The sequence below is a fragment of the Patiria miniata genome, unplaced genomic scaffold, assembly GCF_015706575.1.
Source record: "Patiria miniata isolate m_02_andy unplaced genomic scaffold, ASM1570657v1 HiC_scaffold_3, whole genome shotgun sequence".
Taxonomy (NCBI): domain Eukaryota; kingdom Metazoa; phylum Echinodermata; class Asteroidea; order Valvatida; family Asterinidae; genus Patiria; species Patiria miniata.
Genome location: NW_024037069.1, coordinates 11,439,556 through 11,462,438, shown reverse-complemented (window position 1 = coordinate 11,462,438; position 22,883 = coordinate 11,439,556). Strand labels below are relative to the sequence as shown.

The 22,883-nt window shown below is 42.7% G+C and overlaps 1 protein-coding gene across 2 annotated transcripts; it reads right to left on the bottom strand.

Moving 5' to 3' along the window:
- Nucleotides 1–2,525: 2,525 nt before the first annotated feature.
- Nucleotides 2,526–21,472, bottom strand: LOC119737109. Of its 2 annotated transcripts, XM_038211203.1 has the most exons (15): nucleotides 21,297–21,471; nucleotides 19,280–19,455; nucleotides 18,022–18,122; nucleotides 15,954–16,312; nucleotides 14,460–14,534; nucleotides 14,058–14,132; nucleotides 13,327–13,401; nucleotides 10,982–11,056; nucleotides 10,226–10,285; nucleotides 9,703–9,786; nucleotides 9,097–9,171; nucleotides 8,216–8,323; nucleotides 7,584–7,715; nucleotides 6,853–7,043; nucleotides 2,526–5,092 (listed from the first exon to the last, which is right to left on the bottom strand). In XM_038211203.1, the coding sequence occupies exons 1-15, from the start codon at nucleotides 21,324–21,326 to the stop codon at nucleotides 3,526–3,528; spliced, it is 3,183 nt and encodes a 1,060-aa protein (XP_038067131.1). In that variant the 5' UTR covers nucleotides 21,327–21,471; the 3' UTR covers nucleotides 2,526–3,525. The 2 variants fall into 2 exon arrangements, with proteins under 2 accessions (XP_038067131.1, XP_038067132.1); XM_038211204.1 differs by lacking the exon at nucleotides 7,584–7,715 and having other exon boundaries at nucleotides 21,297–21,472.
- Between the last annotated feature and the right edge of the window lie 1,411 nt (nucleotides 21,473–22,883).

The following is a 22,883-nucleotide window of genomic DNA, read 5'->3' as shown; positions in this document are numbered from 1 at the left end:
CACCCAGCGCATAAAAGACCGTCACGCTCAAGTGTTTCTGACCAAAGTTCGTCCATTAACGTTGGCTGGCAAGGGCGGCAATGGTTCATGATGAGTAAGATCAATATTAAAGCTCATAGATAACAGTGGAAGCCAAGGTCTTCCGATGAACAATGGTTTGTCTGTGTAAAGGTGCGTCAGAAATGTCAAAGTCATATCGAAGACGCGTTGCGACCCTTGGTGCATGTGCACTTTACCCTACTTTGTACTTACGAATTAGTCTGGTTCGTTGTTTCGGCTATACAATGTACACCCAGCGCAAAAAGACCGTCACACTTGAGTGTTTCTGACCAAAGTTCGTCCATGTAACGTTGGCGGGCAAGGGCGGCTCTGGTTCATGATGAGAAAGATCAATACTATAGATCATGGATAACGGTAGAAGCCAAGGTCTTCTGATGATCAATGGTTTATCTGGGTAAAGGTGCGTAAGGAAATGTCAAAGTCATATCGAAGACGCGTTGCGACCCTTGGTACATGTATACCCTACTTTGTACTTCTGGATCGTTATTTCGGCTAAAGGCCTACGTGTACTACACCCAGCGCAAAAAGACCGTCACACTTGAGTGTTTCTGACCAAAGTTCGTCCATGTAACGTTGGCGGGCAAGGGCGGCTCATGACGAGAAAGATCAATACTGTACATCATAGATAACGGTAGAAGCCAAGGTCTTCGATGAACAGTGGCTTTTCTTGGTAAAAGTGTTCGTCAGAAAATAATGTTAATTGACTACAAAGACGCGATGCGAAGTTGCGAACCTTGCAATACATGTACACAAGGCTATACCTTATACTTTGTACTTACATAAGTTAATCTGCCTTCTTTGTTTCCCGAACCAAACGATTCCGACTATTCAGTCTGACGAATTTTAGGTCATGTAGCCGTCAGTGTCACGTGACCAAAACGGGCAGAAATGCCTACCGTTTCCAAAATGCATTTCGTAGTCTATACTCTCGGATAGCGCCCTGGTATTTCCGGGTATAAAACAGGTTTTATATACCTGATATGTTTATCAAAAATTAAAAAAAGAGTTGATAATTAATATTGGTTGCATTCGGGGGCGGCGGAACGCTTTTCAAACTGGACGGTGGGGGCAACACCAAATAGGGCACTTATCCAGAAAAAGTGTGAAAGTGAGAGCCCAAACTTCGTCCCCAGGGTGTTGAGCAGTACGCGGCCACCACTACCTGCTTTCCCACTTGGAAACGAGGTTGGAAATAATGTAAGCACTGGGGACGAGGTTGGTGAGAGCTCTTCAGCCTCCGCACTGGTGGATCCAGAACTCGTTTTTTTTTGGGGGGGACCAAATTTTGTCCCCAAAAAAGTGGGTCCACAAATTGACAGCGTGGTTCGGGCCCCAAAAACAATGGCTTGTAGATGATGCTCTGTGGTGCGATCTGAAGCAATTTCTGAACACTTTTAACCTTTTTTTTTAATAGATAGGCCTAGTGGTGTACGTAGCTGCCTTAATTTTTTGCAACGTCACTAGAAAAAAAAATGGGGGGGGGGCATGGTTCCGTTGCCCCCCTTGAATCCGCCCTTGGGCCTTCGGCACACCGCCCCCCCCCTTTCGCCCCAGCATTATACCTCTCTGGGTACGCCCATGAATTTGACTAATTATGTAGAGAGGTAGAGAGACCATTTTTTTATCGCGAGAGGGGCACTGTTGCTTTTGATGGCCAGCTCCGACGGTGGCCATTTTCTTCGCGGGAGGAGCACTATTATTTTTAAAGGCCACTTTTCCATGAGAGGGGGCACAAGTTTAATGGTGCGAGCGGGGCACTGATAACATTGTGCTTTCGAGGGGCAGTTTACCATCTTGAGAATGTATCGCGAGAGGAGTACTATTGTATTTGATGGCCAATATCCCATCTCAAAGGGCACAATGTTATTATTACGAGAGGGGTATTTGTACTTTCGAGGGGTAGTATCTCCAGAAGGTGCACAACGTTGTTAAGGCAAGAGGGGCACTTGTGTTTTTGAGGGGCAGTTTTCTATTACAAAAGAGGAGACAATTAATTTGTAGCGCGCGATGATTTCATACGTGTGCGTTTGAGTTTAGTTTGTTTTCATCTCGAGGGGGCACAATAACCGTGAGTGGGACACTTTTGTAGACCTGGGAAAATCTGGGGTGCAAGTACAACCCCCTATCCCCCCCCCCCCCCCCCCCCCCCCCCGCCACACGCACGCACACACACCCGGTTCTGACGCCCCTGGTTGCATTGAACAAAAAAACCCATGAAAGACAATGACGACTTTATGCACTCGGATCGTACGAGGGGCGAGCTTTGCTGCGTCGTGTACTATTTTGAATCTGAAGCAGTTACCTAGAGGTATTCCAACACTCGGTGTCGTCTCCATTTTGGCTTCGCCTGCTATGTGGGCCCCTAACTTTGAAGATTCCAGCTGAACATTAGTCAATGCTTTCTTACAGAAATATCAAACTGTATGAAATTTGAAGCAAGTGTTATTTTAATTCATTTTTAAAAAAAATGTAATTATTCCATGTCTTTACCCAGGGTACAAATGCAAGTATACGTATCTCAGAAATATTAAAGAAAAAAAGCTATTTATATAAAATACATGTATACTGTACATGGTGCACTGTACATGTATACTGTACATTATAAAACAGAGACGACCACCCCAGCAGAAGAGGGGCCAACCACGGATTAAGCTGAATATTTGAAAGAGAGAATGCAAGTCGCTCATGACAGAGTGAGGGAGTGAGGGAATGGCTGGGAACGATTGCACGCCACCAGAAGCGGACATGATGATAGGGGCACCAAGGAGGCTGCCTATGAGGTGGAGAAATTCGTGTTAATGTTCAACCCTGCTAAGAAGAAAGGCATCTCTCCTGAACTCATGTCCCACTGGGAAGGCCCTTATCTAGTCCGCAAGCAGTTGTCCGACTTTACCTTCAGAGTGCAATGAGCACAGGGGGGGGGGGGGGGGGGGGAGCAGGTGGTGCATGCCCTACGGCCTCAACCCGCTGAGACCTATCAGTGAGACAAGACTTGAACCAATTCAGCATCAATCCACAAATCCCATACTTAATTTCTGTAAGAGAACACAGTGATTCACAGGAGATCGGTGATTCACCAAGAACTAAAGAACAACATAGGGTCAATGGTATGTTTGTATAAATTGTCCTAAAGATACCCCTAAAATACAATTTCTTTTGTTCTGTAAAGGTAAAAACATGCCTACCCCCAAACCTCAGAAATTCCCAATTTCAAACATAATTTTTTAAAATCCTTAAAAAAAAAACAATTAAAAAACCCCACCCTAAAATCTGTTAATGTCCCGACAAATAATACTGAAATCAGGAAGTCTGATTTGGCAACAAATCGGGAAGTCTGATTTGGCAACGCAATGAAGCTTAAAAGCTCAGCACATTTTCAACACCGTGCTGGGGATGGATCTCTCATGATGCCATGTGGACTTGAAAAAAGCTATTTTTGGTTAAAAATTGTCATGGTCCCAGCTGTTAGTGCTTAAAAAAGTCTGTTGATTCGCCTTTTCGAATGAGACCAATGACTTCTTCCATGTCACAGATGGCGTCGAACATGCCCTCAGCGTGATCATTCTGCAGTGCAAATTCTTGCAACTTGTCCAGGTATTGCATGGCTTCTGCTATGGAGACAGCTGAGCGGGGGGTTGGGGATTCATATTCATGTTTAATATTGTTAACTTTTGCTACGCTGGAGGATACTGTATCGTCGACGAGCTTCATGGTGCATTGCTCATCTGAGTCAACTGCGGCGTAAGATTCGAGCGTTATTTCCTGTGGAATATCCATCCCCGCATCTCTCAGTTGATCAAAGAGGTCCTTGTCTTCAGTGAAGGAGTTGATGTCAGCGTCAGGCTCAGCTGTTTCGGTGTCCTGGGCAGTGGCTTTCTTGTTATGAAAGCCAACAAGTTCAAAACAGTGAGTGATGGTGCTTTCCTTGACCTTTTTCCAGGATTTCTTGAGGAGAAACATAGCATCCAACACGGTGGGGTTGTACTCCTCCTTTTTGTCCACTGCTGTAAGGAGCGATGTGAGGAGTTGGCGGCGGTAGTGCATTTTCAGATTTTGAATGACACCCTGTTTCATGGGCTGGAGTTGAGCTGTCGCAATGGGGGGAAGAAAGACCAGATTGACGCTCTTCAAATTAGTGATGCGGGGATGTGCAGGACACTTGTCAATGATGATAGCGATCTTTCGCTTTTTCTTTTGGTACAGTTCGTCGACGTTATGAGCCCATGCTTCAAAGATGTCAGACGTCATCCATGCTGTTTTATTTGCCTCATACTGCGTTGGTAGTGACTTCACGTTAGCCAAACACTGTGGCTTCTTTGACTTGCCAATGACAAGCAGAGGCAGTTTCTCGCTTCCATCCATGTTGGCGCACACCATGGCTGTTAGACGTTCATTACTTCTCTTACCTTCACTGAAGTCTTCCCTCTTGAATGTTAGCGAGTGGTTGGGAAGACGGCGGTACAAAAGGCCGGTCTCATTGGCATTAAAAATGTCACATGGTTCGTACACAGACAGGAGTTGACGTATGCTGGTTTCCAACCAATATTGCATCATTTCTGACATTTCAGTAGCACCCGCTCTAGCAACAGCATGGAAGGTGATGTTATGTCGCATCTTAAAACCAACCAACCATCCATCAGTGCATATGAAGTTAGGAAATCCTATCTTCTTGGCCAGATATCTCGCCTTTTCTTTACAGATCGGCCCCGACACTGGAATGTTCATGGCACGTGCTGCCTTGTACCACGTCAGCAAAGCTTCTTCCACCTCGGGCATTGCAGCCTCTCTCATGCGCTTCCTTGCTGGAGCAACAGATTGGTTTTGGAACTGCTCCAACACCATTCCCTTGTTCTTCATGATGGTACACAGTGTGGATGGGTGCATTCCCCATTCCTTAGCGATGTCAGTCTTGCTTTTAAAGCCTCGATTCTCAACTTCTGCGATGAATTGAACCTTCTCAGCAATTGACAAGGTCTTCCACCTCCTGGCTGTTGTCTCCACTGTCGCTGATCGGGCACTTGTAGTCTCACCCCTGAAAAATATCAAAGTGAAAGGACACCCTTTTTAAAGTTTCAAGCAACGAGTTTGGAATGTCTCGCATCCTCAAATGTCCACTACACTAAGCCAGCTTCTGGGTCTGATAGGACACCACGAGTGCAAGCTACAATTGGGCCAGCGGTAGCAATCAGGTTAAAGCTATAGTCCATCATTTGCAGCCATCCGAAAAGTAACTGGCGTAATTATTGTTGAAAAACAAACTTGGTTGAAAGATAGTAAGTGAACTAAACTCCCTGTGAAATTATTCTTTCTGGGAAGCTGTCATTTTGAAGTAATCAACGAAAGAAGGCATTTCCAACGGTGATTCTTAAGAAGCACCGTAGGAAAATTTAAATTAGTAGTTCGTTTTGTTATTCAGCGCAGCGCGCACAAGTATTGGAACGACGCACATCCGCGCGCGGTTGTTATAATTCGTCGGATCAATGCGCTACGTTGCGTATAGCTGCAATTCAAAACATGATTCAGTAACTTTTGATTTGAAATTTAAATCTTAGAATGCTGTTTTTCTCGGAATGTACAGCTGAAGCTTAGCTGAAACTTCATCAGGTTAGTTGCTCAGTATCCTTCATTAGATTTTGAACTCTTTTGTTGCTTCAATCGAACAAAATGCACAAATTACAAATGATGGACTGTAGCTTTAACTCAAAAGCCAGGCTCGCAACATCCTGGAAGGTTTCCAATGCAGGCACGTGGCCCAGCAGAGAGCCAAGAAAATTGCTGCGATTGACCCGCCAGTGTGCAGGCTACCATTGGGGTATCAGGGTTCTTTTTACACTTTGTGACTGTTTTGGCAGCGGTTTCTAGCCTGAGGCAACAGTGGGGGCCTTTGAGTTGGGGCTGGGGGTGTGGGTATTCATGTTAATATGCTATTCTCTTGATGGGTATTACCTCGAGATAAACATACTTTTGAGCTATCTGCTTTTGAGTTAGTACTGCCTCACACTGGACTTGACGCCCCTTGACAGATTTACTATAAAGAAGGTACTATTGGGTTTCTGCACAGTGACAGACTAGGGAGGATTCAGGAGGCTTCCCAGCCAACAAAGTCTAAGGATTTATAGTGACGGCGAGGGTTAGTTTCACATTGCTGTAGTCTAGTCCATCACATTTTCCGTAAAAAGTAAATTACAAGTCCTAATAATATTAACAACAATAGTGGGTATAAAGTGCATGTATCCACCTGGTCTGGTGCTCAAGGCGCTACATTATTATTACCCCTGCTCATTGGGCCCATGAAACATTCCAAGTACCATCTCAGCTCCCTGGGGAGTATACAGCTCAATGCTGCCATTTAAGCGCAAGGCAGCTAGGTCAACCACAAATACCACCTCTGTCCTCACAGGTACCCATTTACTCCTGGGTGGAGAGAAGCAATGAGTGACAAAGTGCCTTGCCCAAGGGCACATGCACCATGACCCCAGGCTGGACCCGAACCCACAACCTGCAGCTTTACCGCGGACCGTGAGGCCACAGCACTCTCCAAGTCCTTCTCACAAGTCCAGTCATAAGTAACAAAGGGTTAACAACAACAGAGGAATCCTTAAGTCAAAGTTCATTTGAACAGCTTCCGACTTGACTTGAGACTGGAGAGCTTGTGATGGACCTGTGATGGACTTGTGAGGGACTTGTGATGGAATTTTGAGAGTCTTGTGTGGACCTGTGATTGACTTGACTACAACACTGTGGTTTCATGCAAGAATGCATTTAAATCCGAAAGCAAGAGACGAGCCTCACTTGGTAGCCGGTTTGAGAAAGCAGGCCTCGCAGCAGTACTTGCTGCCAGGCCTGGCGCCTTTGACACAGCCTTGCCCGTAGCACTGGGGTGAGTCCTCCTCTGCCGCTGTGTGAAACTGCCGGACTCGCTTGAATTTCAGCTCATCGATGGTGGGCTTCTGCTCGAATTGCTGGCGCTTCTCTGGTTCTTTCTGAAGGACAGGGCAGGGAGAAGTGACAAGTGTGAAATCGAGGCAAATTAAATAAAGTGTTTTGCCCTTCACCTATGGGAATTCTTTGCGTAAATCCTACGTATGACACAGGTTCTGCTCAGTTTCAGATACTTTGACTGTTGGTGAGCTTGTGACCTGGCCTCCTGATGCTAAACTGAAATGCTAAAAACCCCAGTCTGTTCCAACCCAAAAATATGGCTGACCATGCCGCTATTTATGTCTGATTTTATTGTATGAAATGACGAGGAAAATTTATATTTCCCTTCAATGTGATGCAAGTCCATGGCAGGTTACTCCCTGCAAAATGCCGGCACCCTTTTATGCTCCTGGATCGAGAAAGGCAAGTGGGGATGAAGTGGCTTGCCCAAGGACACAAAACACAGCCTGAAACAAGATTTGAACCCCTGAGCCCACACCCTAACCACTAGGCCACGCTCCCCACCCACATCAAGTGAACAGACCAAACATCAGCTTGGGATGGACTGTGAATTGAATACTACCTTTCCGTGCCTGACTCACCTGTGTCCCTTCGCCTTCCCATTGTCTCTCCTTCTTGTACTTTCTCTTCTTCTCTATTGCAGGGTCCATCTCAGGTCTTGTGGAGTGGCCAAAGTGATCCACTAAGCTGACATCAACAGTGGGAGGAGGTGTCTACCAATTAACACAAACAAAATAGCAAAAACTATCACAATTTCCTATTTAAATACCCCCAAACCCTTACCCAAAATGACAATTTACACGTAGCCCTCCTACTGCGAAGTAAATGGTCAGAAAATTATATAGAACACTTCAAACTCGTTCAGATTTCTCATGCAAAGGGTTTTGGAGGCATTGTTTTACTGGGCTACGTCAAAGGACTCACGACTGGACTTGCGACTGGACTCGCGACTAGACTTGCAACCGGGCTTATGACTGGACTTATGACTGGACTTATGACTGGACTTATGACTGGACTTATGACTGAACTTGCGACTGGACTCGTGACTAGACTTGTGACTGGAATTATGACTGGACTTATGACTGGACTTGCGACTGGACTTGACTTTATCCCTGCAGTTGACCACTTTAAATCGATTGGTACACACATCAATTTCCAGCATTATGACCAAGTGTAGTCAAACAGAAAAGTTTGCTCCTAGATTGTCACTTACCCTGGCGTAGAGCTCAGGAAAGCTGCTCTGTGAGTTGGTATCTGTATCTATGCTGTTTGTCTTCCAGGATTCCGACTGCTTAAACATACGTTGCTTCCTCAGAGATGTCTGTATGGGCGGGGGAAAGGAGAACGATTAACGTATCTTTGCTTCATGACATACAGGATCACTTGCACTTATCCCAAAATTTAAATCTACCGAATTATTCTCAAAAAGCTTACTTGGATTACAGGTCGTACTGTGAAATTATTTCATCTGGCTTGCTGTCATTTAGAAGAAATGAGGACATATAGGTGATTTCCAATGATCAGTCAATTGAATAATCTTTGGAAATAAGAGTGCTTTGGACAAAATCGTGTTTCGTTGTCAAACGGTGATGAATGGTTTGCCAGTGTTTTCTCGAAAAGTGTAATACACACCGAGCAGAAATTCAACAGGTTATCGTTTGAATATTCTTCTTGGGATTTTGAGTGTTATTATTGTACAAAATGCATGAAAAGCAAGTGACCCTTGTTTGTCTATAAATGCAAAATTAGCATAAATATGGGTCAGAGCAGCGGACCAATAGAATAAATAATAATACAAATTTAAACATTTATGTTGGGCAAATTCCAATAATTACCAAATGCGCATCATAATTATTATCCCTGTTCATCATGAATGAGACACTGCAGCAGCTCGAGATCCGCGCAGAATGGTTTGTACCTTCACAGGTACCCATTTATACTCCTGGGTGGAGACAGGCAATTGTAGTAAAGTGCCTTGCCCAAGAACACATGCACCATGTTTCCCGTCAGGGTTTGAACCCATGTACCACGGCACACAAGTCAAACACTGTAACCATTGAACCATAGCACCCCTCTTCTGCACGGATTACTTACAAAGGACAATCGAATGCACTGTTTGAACCGACACTTCTGTCTTTGTTTGTTCTGGCCACCAAACTTCGTCTTATCCTGAAAAAAACAATGAAGGAAACTTCATCTTGAGCAGGTAGTCCTTTCGGGAAGAATTCCATCACTAGTTATTCCTTGCAGTGACGTATCAGCCATCAGAAAATGATAACATGTCCTAAAAAGTTAAATTTAGCAGGGGAAAAATTGAAGCATGTACTGAGAAAACACTTCGGCATTTTCAGACCAGTCTAACATGCCTTAAGCACAGGGTGTCAAGTGATGTCCAGGTAAGGACATTTTTGCGTCCTTTCAATCACGATCTCTGAAATGCACAACAATCTTTCACATTCATAAAATTTGAAAGATATTAGATTTGATGCGACACTGCATTTTTGGGTTTACAAACGAGTCATCACTTTGTACTTCTGGAAACTGACCAAAATCTCAAACAGTTCTAAACATTTGAACACTTCTTTCCCATAACTGATGACAACAAATTCCATTATGATGGAAATCAACTCATGTCTCAACAGCATTATTAACCTTAAGACTAAGAAAGTTGGGGCAGTATACAAAACTAGCTGCACTTACCAGACAGAAATCACACTTTCCACAGTCGTTGACAACCTGGCAAGGCCCACACTGACCACATCGCTTTGGTCTCCTCTGCTTCCTCTGATGAAAGAAAACAGGATGACAATAAGATCAAAAGAGTTAAATGAAACAAATACTGATTATCAAAATATTCCTATTTTATCAGGATAGAACCATCACTTGTGTAACAACTGTTTTCCTGGCTGAATAGCAAATAAGGATATTAGTTTAAATGAAGAGTAACATGGGTTTGTTTCAGTGTGCATATAATTCACATTATGGACCAGCTTTGGGCCAGTGAGGTGGCTGGGTGTTATAGTTGTGTTATTACACTTCATACATATTTATGAGCCAAACTCTGTACTTTTATTGGTCAATATTCTTTGTAAAATTAATTGGTCAATGTAAAATCAGCCATTTAATAATTGGAAATGCAAATTATCCTTTATGCCTTTGAGTGTGAAATTTGAGCAATTATGCGTCAGAGAAGTGGACCAATAGCATTTCAGGGATTACTTACTTTGGCCAATCGGACGTACTTCTTTTTCAGTTTGATCAGGCCACTGTACTTATTCACATCCTAAAAAAAAATAAAGGAAAGGCTATTTTGGTCTTGCGGTAGAGCATAGGATTCATGATTGAGAGATGGTGGGTTCGAGCCCCACCATGACCATGCGTGCTGTGCCCTTGAGTAAGGCGCTTTACCTCAATTACTCCTCTCAACCCGGGTGTTAAATGGGTACCGACATTTTTCAACGCCTGGGAAGGTAACAGATTCGCTGTGGAGGAGGTTTGGCGATCCCCCCACAGCAGCATTTCATGGACTCGGGTCTGGCCCAATTGCTTCGAAAGAGAGATAGGCACTCTGTTCCTGTAATCACAGGTTCACCCCTTCACCTTATTAGATTGATAAGGTATATTTTAAAAAAACTTGGAAAAATATAATGACATCTGGTGTGACACTTTAATATTTGGATTAACAAACAAGTTAAATAATGAAAGGTTTGCGGAAACACCATGTGCGAATAATTTCTCAACTAGGAGAATGGTTCTGAAAAGAACCAGAGGTATTAACTCGACGTTCCGCACATGGTGTTTCCGCAAGCCTTTCATTATTTAGTATCTCCACCATGTAAAGCCTCAAATCTTACTTAACAAACAAGTTATTACTTTGTAGTTTTAAAAATAGACGAAAATCTTAAACACTTTTAAACACTTCTAATTAACACTATATAGGTCAGAGCAGTGGGCTGACAGCATTGGAGGGATTACTTACACTACCGAATTGGACGCACTGTTTGAACCGACATTTCTGTCGAAGTCTGTTCTGGCCACCAAACTTCTTCTTATCCTGAAAAATAAAAATGAACGAAACTCACATCACGTGGTATTCGTTATTGCTCCCATTCATGCCGAGCCTCAAAAAGTACTATCCGCCCATGGGGAATGGGAAATACTATTCAACAGTTAGGATCATGACGCGCCATTTGTGTGCAAATGCATGCTGCTGGTGTGCGCGTTTAGCGTTGCGCGCAGGGTTGTCACCAGGCCAAATTTAGTGCCGGGTAATATTTTGGCGAAGCGTAGCGAGAGGAGCTCTCGCGGGTCACGGCCAGGGGTCAAGGGGCAACGCCCCGGCGGGGTCGAGGGGGCTCCCCCCCCCCCCAAGCTCCAGGATTTTGGGGTCTTTTTGGGGGGGGGGGAAATTCAAGTTTTTGAAGCATGATGTTATAAAGTGTAATTTGTGTTTGTAAAATGTGGAATTATCATTAAATATAGATGAACACAGAATGAAACAACATTTGTCTCATTATTCCTCCATGCTCATACAAGGTCATCTGTTCATTATTGTAAATCAGTATTTAGATTAATGAACAGAATTAAGAAAAAATCAAAAGATGGTTTTGTAAGCACATTTGTGTACCCTTACAGAGATGAAACTGGCATATGGCGATAAAAATCGGAAAATAGGCCGAACAAAATACGTGTCCGAAATCTGGGCCGCGCTGCAGTAAACACACATGTACATGCATGTACAATATTCATGCCCAATTTCCGGACACAAACTCCTCCTTTATTTTGATTCAAACAAAATTTTACCATGAAAAAAAAATGGTCAGAGTTTTCATTGCATAAAACGCCTGAATTATGGTTAGAGTAATGGAGTCATCAATAAAGAAGTTCACTTCTTCCTTGAGGAAGTCGAGGGAAAAGTCTGAAAGACAAGGGCACATTCAACCACACAACTGCACTACTCCACTTGCATTCATACGTGGGGGAAAATTAGGAAAATATCGTCTTTCTCTTCCAACAAATGCCAGTGAAATGTTTCGCTAATGCCCTCTTCGCTATCCTCGAGATAATCATCACGATTTTTAAAGCATTGCATTTTGTACAACTAAATTTGAAACCTCCGAAAATCGCACAACATAATGAGTTTATCCACTGGATCGTTCACAAGGCTACCCGTTCCCGACCGGCCATGTGCTAGCGGACGGTACAGTGCGGTACGTACGCTGGTACCATTGCATATCGAACGCACGTACGTGCGACACTGATTTTTCCATGTCACCTGTCAATGTTTTACCTTTTGTCCAGCCGGAGAAGGCTCCGATCAGTGTTATGCCCTGTGTTTCTACCGTTGAAACACTCCAATAACGACTGGTGAAAGAGATTAAGACTAAGTTCGCGATGATTTTAACTAATGGGGTCTGTCATATGGCCGCCGTCGTATGGCCCGGCTTGGTGCGTAATTGTAAGCTCACTTCGCTGTTTTTGCGGTTTAAAACAAAGAATTAAACACAGAAAATATCATATGATTGCTAAAGATATGGACATACATTAGATTTTTTTAGATGTTTCAGAAATTCTACCAACTCAGGGACTGAAATATGTGCCGGGCGGTCAGGCTCAAAATTACTCCGAGTGCCGGGCGGAGATTTTGAGAGCTGGGCGGCCCCGCCTGCCGCCGCCTGGCGTGGCTACAACCCTGGACTTGCGCGTAGCGCGTATTGTTCCAAAGAGCCAGCGCTACAGCGTTGGGTTCAAACATTTTCGTGAAGGGTTGATTTGGAAGAGAGAAATGCATTTTCCTCTAGTTTTGTACTGAAAAAAAAAAATTCAAATATATCAAATGACAAGGATCTATATGTCAGTTATATAAAACAAATATTGAGTGGCTTTAAATTGTGAAATGGGAGGAATATTATCGCACGGTAAAATCTGGACTTTTCCAGTTCACTCGGCTTCGCCTCGTGAAATGGAAAAGTCCAGATTTTACCTTGCGATAATATTCCTCCCATTCCACGCCGAGCCACTCAATATTTGTATACCATTACAATCTCTTTCAAATAATGCACAACAATTTTCACATTCAACAAAATTGGAAAACTGTTATGATATCCGATGCGACAATGCATGCTTGGAATTAGAAACAAGTTATCAAGTTGTACCCCTTAAAACAGACAAAAATGTAAAACCGGTTTTTAATATTCAAACACTGCTATCCTATACTTCACAACAGACGACTCCATTTATCATGGAAATCAACTCACGTCTAAACAGCATTGGTAACTTTACATTAAGAAAGTTGGGTCAATATACAAAACTAGCTGCACTTACCAGACAGAAATAACACTTTCCACAGTCGGTGACTACCCGGCAAGGCCCACACTGACCGCATCGCTTCGCATGCCACTGATGAAAGAAAACAGGATGATACTAAGATCAAAAGAGTTAAATGGAACAAATACTGATGATATAATTATTCTTATTTTACAAGGATATCGCCATCAATTGTATAAGAACTGTTTTTGCAGCGGGATAGAAGCTCAACAATCATCCCATCTTTCCGATAGTTAGTTAGTTAGTAACATACACTGACATTGTCTATTGCTCCTACATACTCTGACCGATTTCAAACAAAATTTGTCAAAAGTATCAGTAGCCCAGCCCCAACATGTCACATGACCAAACTGGGGTCAAAGGTCATCATTGGACCACTGGGGTAACAAATCTGATCTTTTTTTTAAACTCACAACACTACTCCTTCCAGAAAGTACATGGCACAATCACAAGACTCAGGCATGAACATAAATTAGTTGGCCTGCAGCTTTCGCGATATTTCTGATCGCGCTTGTTCCTGAGCGAATAGCAAATAAGGATATTAGTTAAGCAGTTTTCAGATCAGCTTCTGCTGAATTTTGAACATTCTTCTTGGGATTTTGAGTGGTGTTATTATTGGGAACAAACAAACTGCATGAAAAGCAAATAATCCTATATAACTTGAAACGCACAATTTGCGCAAATATGGGCAAGAGCAGTGGGCCAATAGCATTACAGGGATTACTTACACTGGCCAATCGGACACACTGTTTCAACCGACACTTCTGTCTCAGTTTGTTCTGGCCACCATATTTCTTTCTATCCTGATAAAAAAATATAAAAAAATACATCTTGATAAGGAAGTCCTTTCCATAACAATCTCTGAAATTCACAGCAATTTTCACAATTAAAAAAATTGGAAAAAATTATGACATCTGATGCGACACTGCGTGTTTGGATTTACAAATAAGCTATCACTTTGTACTTTGGAAAACAGACGAAAATCTCACACACTTCTAAACATTTAAACACTTTTAACTTGTTGACAACAAATTCCATTATCATGGAAATCAACTCATGTTTCAAGAGCATTATCATCAACCTTAACTCTAAGAAAGCTGGGGCACTAAAATGGAACTAGCTGCACTTACCAGACAGAAATCACACTTTCTACAGTCGTTGACTACCTGGCAAGGCCCACACTGACCGCATCGCTTTGATTGCCTCTGATGAAAGAAAACGGGATGACAGTAAGATCAAAAGAGTTCAATGGAACAAATACTGATAAGAATATTCATATTAATATTCAACCCTAACCCCTTGGGCTCTTTTACTAGAAAGTATCCTGAATCCGTCAAAATCCATCAATTTTGCCATGCAAAAAAATGTTGGTGGCCAGTGAGTCCATCAGAATCCACCAGTTAGGTGGGGGTAAATCTGTTGACATCCTGAATCCGCCAAACTTTAAAGCTCAATATAGAGGTATCCTAAATCCATCAAATCCTGCAGTTCCGCTCTGCTTACAGTCCTGAATCAATCAAAATCCTCCAGTTTGTGCAATATGGAGGTATCCTGAATTTACAAGAACAGCCCTCATCAGTTGTGTGAGAACTGTTCTCCCCGAGGTTATTAGTTCAGCAGTTGTTGGTTATGGTCACAACTTTGTGCATACGAGTCATAATATAGACCAATTTTGGGCCTTTGAAGTACTTGGGTGATATAGTGTGTTATTACGCCTCATTCATATTTATAATAATAATAATAATAATATTTGTACAGTGCTTGCCACAGGTGTTTGAAAGCGCTCTCTACTGTGTGATTAAGTATGTTTTTAACCGAGTTTGGAATAAGCTTATCGAGGGTGAGTCTTGGATGGGGGAGCTTGTTCCAGAGTGGGTTGACCGTAACATATTTTTGAGTCAGCCTGTCTACTTTCATTGGTCAATGTTCAAACACGCTGGCGAGGTAAGATCAGCTACCCCAAAAGTGTGCACGTGCCAGGGATACCCAACATTTGCTCCTAGACAACCTCGGACCCAGTTGTTTGCCCTGTGACTGATTGAGTCACTGATTGGCTAACCGAGTCACTGACTGATTGACTGAGTGAGTCACTGACTGACTTCCCGAGTCACCGACTGACTGACTCCCCCGACTCACTGACTCCCCGAGTCACCGACTGACTGACTCCCCCGACTCACTGACTCCCCGAGTCACCGACTGACTGACTCCCCCACTGACTGACTCCCCGAGTCACTGACTCCCCGAGTCACTGACTGACTGACTCCCCCCCATCGACTGACTGATTGAGTCACTGAATGACTGACTCCCCGACTGAGTCAATGACTGACCGACTCCCCGACTGAGTCACTCCCCAATTCCCCGAGTCACTGACTGATTGAGTCACTGAATGACTGACTCCCCGACTGAGTCAATGACTGACTGACTCCCCGACTGAGTCACTCCCCAACTCCCCGAGTCACTGACTAACTGAGTCACTGACTGACTCCCCAATTGAGTATCACTTATATTAATAACTGAGACTTTCAATTACAGCTTGAAATAGGTAAACCAGTAAATTAAAAAAAAGTGAATTCTTAAATGTATCACAACTTTTCAACCAACAAACAAAAAGATATTCATCTCACCACTGCTGTCCCCGTTGCCTTGTGGGCTTCTTGTTTCGAGGTGAAGCTGGTCGATGTCTTAGTTTTCTTCTTCTTTATCTGTTTCCTTGTCTCCTCCCTGGTCGATGTCTTAGTTTTCTTCTTTATCTGTTTTATCGTCTCCTCCCTTTTGAATTTTCTCTTTTGGCGTTCAATTTGCATGGAGAACCTCAGCTTCTTTCTCTTCCTTGTCTTCTTGAGCATCTTCTGGGATGCCTTCTCTGTGTCGTCCTTGTCTCCGTCTGGCTCCTTCTCCCTGCCTGACTCCTGCTCGGCTGGGTCCTTGCCCTCCTGAATCTCTTTGTCAAAAGTCTGGGCGTCTGGATTGGTCTCTATTAGGGCTGTCCAAAGAAGTAAAATATTTGACCATCAATCGAATATTCAAATAGCTTTTTGACAGTTTCAATATTTTTAAACAAAAAACTACGCACATACACATGTTATTGATGTTATTTTATCGCAAAGTTGGCACTTTTTTGGGAAGGGTATTTGCCAGCAGCGGTTTATTGTTCACATCTTTTTAGCAGGTTAAATCTTGTTAAAGGGAATATACAACATTTGCAAACATCGAAAAATAAAAATACCAAGTTTTTACAAAATACCTTACTAGGATGTTGGTAAATCACAGTCTAAAGCATCCTGTAAAATTATGGCACCTGGTGTGAAGTCATTTTCAAGAAAATGGTATTTTTGTATACATTTCCAACGGTGATCGGCCGACCACCGTTGGAAAAACCTAACTATTGTTCAACTACTGCTCCAAATTTACAATTTTTTTCAGTCCAAATTTTGTTTGCTATTGGTTACATGTTCATGAACGGGTGCAGGCCAGCTAGACTGGTTCCCTTACCTTACAATATTCCAACATCTATAAATTGATTCTTTTTTATCTTCAGTGGAGTCAGGGAACCAGACTACTTAAACAATTTTGTTTTTCTTGGTTTTTCAAGCATTTTCTAACACAAACCTTCAAACATGTCAGTTAAACAATATTTGATCAATTATACTAACCCCTCAAATAGTTCATTTCTGAAAATTACAGTAAAAGCCAATGATGTACATTCCCTTTAACAGATATGAGATGCTGTAAAACATGCTAGCGCCCCATATCGATTGCTTCATGCAAATTTATGACCGGCACAGTCTTAATTAATTAACCCTAACCCCCTAGGCCCTTGTTGCTTACAACCATCCTCAATCCTCCAAAATCCTCCAAAATTTTCCAAAATTTTGCAACTCCGCCTAAATTTTTCAAAATTGTCAGACAGTCCTGCCTCAAAATGCATTCATCCTCAATCCTCCTCAATCCTCCTCATCCCAAAACTTTGCACTCGTGTTTAAATGAAGGATAACCAACGCCAAATCCTTCAAAATCATCAGACAGTCCTGCCTCAAAATGCATTCATCCTCAATCCTCCAAAATCCTCTTGTGCTTCAATCACCATTCATCCTCAATCCTCCAAAATCCTCATGTGCTTCAATCACCATTCATCCTCAATCCTCCAGAATCCTCATTTGATTCAATCACCATTCATCCTCAATCCTCTAGAATCCTCCAAAACCGCCAGGAGGATTTTGGAGGAGTGAGGTGGGTTAGGGTTGGAATTGTTTACCGTTGCAGCATGCAGGTGAAGCTGGCATATATCCGAATATTCGCTCAAAGGCAGATTCGATTAACCAAACACTAAATTCAAAAATGGACATCCCCAGTCTCTATACCAGCACCAAATAATATAAACATAAGGTAATTCTGGTAATCAGAGACAAGCACCCAATTAAACAAAACAATATGCAACAGTGAACTCCACTTCCACTACATTGTATGACAACAGTTTTGTAACAAGTTAAGACACTTTTTTTGAAAGTGACTTACAAAAGTCTGAAACAGTGTTTCAGATTTAATGTATAACTTCAAAGTTTCCATTTGAAGATGGTGCAAGTTACAGCATACATTTAAAGGGACGATTCCAGTGAGTGTTCTTGATTGTCTTACAGCCTATCAATGATCAAACTAACAAGGCTAATGCCAGAAAACCCGGTAAGAACTCACCAGAGCATGGTGGGCATGCATATCTTTTCATGCATTCAGAGGTTTCCTTCTCTAAGCCAATGCAGTCCCCGTGGTACCACACTTCACAGTAATCGCAGCATCTGGTGAAAAAAAAACCAAAAAACCTTTCGACTCTCTTTGCACATTAAAACAAATCCCAAAATAATAACACTCCTTTCCAAACACAAATGTGCAAGTTGTAATTTCAGTCAACATCAATCAAGTGACTGTTTTCAACAGTTAAGAGCTCCGAACCTGCATAAAGCAGGATTTGCCTAACTTGATACAGCTGTGCTTTTATTTGACTGATTGGCAAGACAGCTTGTGCCTACTACTTGCCTGCTTTTGTCTGTTGACTGAATTTGACTATTGACAGTGCTTGCTTGAAATACGATCTGACCACTGGTGACCACTGGCTAGCCTGTGTAAAGGGCACTGCAGGGGAAGAGGATTGACTTTTTTGGAGTGCCTGTGACTGTTCAGAGCCAGCAGGAGGGTTAAGGGTGTGAGACGTACTCCATCAATATAAAAAATCCACAATTGGTCTGATCACTGATTAAATAACAGTTTTCAAAATTTAAACAATCTTATCGAAATTGATCGATTGATCTTGTTGGGTTCCTGGGTTCCTTCACTGTTCGCTTACTTTCTAAACTTTCTGAACCTGCCTTTTTAAAGCTCAATCCAGGAAGAATTCCATACATGAACGTCACTAATATTTTCCTGCATTGACCTATCAGCTATCAGTAAGCTATAACATGTCCTACGAAGTCAAATTCAGCTTGAAAAGTATTGAAGCATTTTACTGAGAAAACAGTTGGACTTGTTCAGTCCAGTCTCTTCAGGTTTGTGCGCAGGGTGACGAGAGATGTCCAGGTATGAAACTCTTTCCCAAGATCCTTCAAAACTGACCAGGATTCTCAAGAATTTTAAAAGATAAATCTTAAAAGTCGAACAGATAAATTGACTGAAGCGGGTTTGAACCTGCGACCTCCGGATTTCTGTTCCGATGCTCTACCGACTAACCCATCCCCCTGACCTCCTTTGTCAATGTCTTTGCTAGTCAGGATTTTCAAGGATTATGGAAGGTAGGACTACAACTTCTAGGACTTTGTGTCTCTTAAAATTTCAGTCTTAAGAATATGCCATTGGGATCCACACCACCTTCTCAATTTGTAAGTAGGTTCAGAGATAATACCAGCAAAAACCGTCTGATGAGTTTTCGGGTAAGATATTTCTTCTCTGATAGATTACCCACATCATAAATCTTGTCATATCGGTGGACCAGCACACGCCGCAGTGTCTGGGCTCCTCAGCTTCATCGTTGGAGGTCTCATTCTCCTCTTTGTCCCTTATGTTCATCATGCTGAGGAGGCCGGCCTCCTTGGCCTTCCTCCATGGCAGGTAGTGGAAGGATATGGCAATTTCATCTTGCTGTAAAACACAAAGGAAAAATGCATCACTGCTTTTTCATCCTCATTGAGCTGCAGGAAGACTTTTGCAGATGATGACTGTCCAGTACCGAAGTGACTTTTGCACACTATGTATATATGTTTAAAGCGGAAGGCTTTAAAGCATGAGGTCACAGATTTGGAAAGAATGTTGCAACCTGAGGCTGCCTTTTATTCACATATCATCTCAATGAAGGTCAGTCATTGCAAAAATGATAAGACATGAATTTGGGTCTGAGAAACTCTGTTAGAATACTAAAGCCCGGTTCATACTTCACGCGAAAGCAAGTGCGAACCGAAATTCGTGTCGTCAACAATGGTGGACGCACTTCGAACGTATTGTTTGACGTCACGAATTTTGCTTCGCTTTCGCTTTCGCGTGAAGTATGAACCGGGCTTTAGGCCAAATAAAAAAAACACAACACATTAGCGTCCCCGCCCGCTTCCTTTTTGGAGGCCGCCTCCTTTTTTGTTTCGAATTTTTTTAAACTGAAAAAAAAATTGATAAATTTTAAACAGTGACATCATTTTGGCCTCTTTGTCTGTTGCATATAGCCCATATATCCTCAACCCTCCATTATCTGCGCAGGTAACGCTTGCATACGCGTGGGCGTTGTCACACACAAATTGAAGGTAAATGCATAGAAAATGGACAGCGTAGCTTTAGGGGGTCTGACGATAAAGCTTGTATGTCATTTCCTGAGTCCTGTAGCAGCCATTTAACAAAAAGTGGCCGCCATTTTGAAAAATTGCCCAGGCAGCCATTTTGGAGGGGAAAAAAAGCGCCTCCCGCTTCTTTTTTTTCAAATTAGGGCAGGATGCTAACAAAGTAACATGTTTTTATTTTTATTTGGCCTTAGAAAATTTTCTATCTCTATAGACTTTGCATACAACTGCTGTGGTAGCGTCAGGTTGCAACATTCTTTCTGAAATTCTGCAGATTTGTATTGGTGTCGAGTGCAATTTGAGTCCCCAGCGCAAGTTTAAACTTGCGTGTGCAAATTTAAACTTGCGTGAGGGACTCTAGAAACACGCAAATTAAACTGCACCATTTAAGTTTGCGTGCGCAAATACAACTTGCGCAAAGGCGATCGCAATTTGAGAACCTTGCGGGCGGGATTTTCCGATTGATGAAGAAAAAAAAAACGTTGAAAAAATGAGTAGGTACATGGAGAAATAAAGTAATAAACAATGGGATAAATTAATGAACAAAGAAATAAATAAAAAGGAGAATTCAATTAGCATCAATGAAAAGAAACATCGCAAGTTTAAACCTGCGCGCGCAATACAACTTTTACAAGTTTAAACTTGCGCGGGGACTCAAATTGCGCTCGACATCGCCATCCATCGGCATGCCTTTTTGTTTAGTCTGGCACGCGGAAACGGTGATTACGCGTATGGGCGCATATTCCGTGTTGCTGCGTTGTGTGTGTGAAGCGTGAATGGTACCCGTGTCTTACGGCGCCGCGCCAGTCACGCCGGTGTAGTTACATCGCGCGGTGTTCCGAGAAAAAATCATAACTTTTTGTAATGTGAGACAAAAAGCTGTTTCAAAAGTCAAAATATTGTCTATGGAATAAGGATTCTCATGAGATTAAACATCTTGATAGGTTTTGACTCGGTGTTCGACTGTGTTTCGATTTTGTTTCATGCAAGTGGGCGCGGCGCGATCGCGGCTCGGCGAGGTTGTGTCGGAAACACAGTCTTTTGGTATCAAATCGCGTAGCGTGCATATCGTGCATTAAATTAAAAACAAATAAACAAGAAATGTTATTAGAGAAAAAAACGAGGCTTTAAAGATATGACATGTATAACGTTACATACCTGAGAGCTGGTTCCTTCACTATATGACATGATTACGAGTTTACAAAGCTCCCCGAATGGCCCAAAACCTCGGCGATAGATCTTCAGTTTGCGAACGTCGTCACGAAGTATTACGCTGCCATGCGACGCCGCGCCCACCACTGCACTGTACGGGGCCGGCCCGGGGATACGACGACGTACGACGCGCACGTGTTTATATACTCCCCTCCTCTTTGCCGTAGACTCGCCCAGTCTCATCTCGTGGATGGTCGGATGGTCTGCCTTTCTGCACCTTTGACTGTCTCTAGCTCTGTACGTCCCAGGAAAATTGAGGGTCACGGTTCCATAATGCCATCGGCGTCACATTTTGTTTCCGTCAGACCGTCACATTTTTCGGCGTCGCATAATAGTACTCGCATTTAAGCTCTGGCAGGGATCCTTTTTGGAAAGAATGTTGCAACCTGACGCTGCGCTTTTCTTCAAATAATTTCATCTCAATAATTACAGTCCACTCTCGTTAATACAATCTCGTTCGGACCAAGCCAAATTGTTTGTCATCAGTCAGAATTTTTGTATTAAGAGGAACATCAGTCCGATTCATTGTGCACATAAATGCACAGTCGGGACCAAGGCTTGGTGCGTGTGTTTGCTATAACCAGAATTTGTATTACAAACATTTCAACTTTTGTTAGTAAATACTTTGAAAATTTTCTTGACTCTCTATATAGACTTTGTAGTTTGTACACAACCGCTGAAGTAGCGTCAGGTTGCAATTAACATTCTTTCCATCATTTTGATCGATTTCATGATCATATTATAGCAAGACTTTCATGCAAAAAAAATTTCATGGGGGGCGTCATGTATAGGGGCGTCAATCGCTTCTCAAAAGTGGGGGTGGGGGGACATACCTTGATCAGAACTGATGCGAGCGCGAAGCGCGAAGCCCTTACGGCGTGGCCGTGGGGTTCGGGATTGGATTCTAGATGTTCTGTGGTGTGATCTGAAGCAATTTCTTACCACTTTCCTCCATGCTTTAACTAATATTTTCTTAGCAAAAGATAATTATTTGAACATCGTTTTCGAGGTTGGAGTCATTGAATCAGCTATCGGTATTCTGAGCTATAGGCGTGGGGTTCGGGGCCCGCTTAAAGCCCCGAAAAAATTGGATTCTCGATGCTCTGTGGTGTGATCTGAGGCAATTTCTTACCACTTTAACCAATAATTATCTTAGCACAAAAGATAATAATTTAAACATAATTTTCGAGGTTTTCTCAGCTAAAGGCACAAGAAAAATTTTTGAACATTGTTTTCAAGGTTGGAGTCATTGAATCAGCTACCAGAATTCTGAGCTATAGGCGTGGGGTTCGGGGCCCGCTCAAGGGCCCCGAACATTTTTGGATTCAAAATGCTCTGTGGTGCTATCTGAGGCAATTTCTGACCACTTTAACCAATATTTTCTAAGCAAAACATACATTGTAGTACATAATAGGGCCCTGTTAATGAGACACGAGTTCAAAAAAAAATTGGGGGGGGGGGGGACATTTGATATTGTGTCCCCCACCCTTCAAAAAGTGGGGGGGGGGGGGACGACCAGTCCCCCCCCCCCCC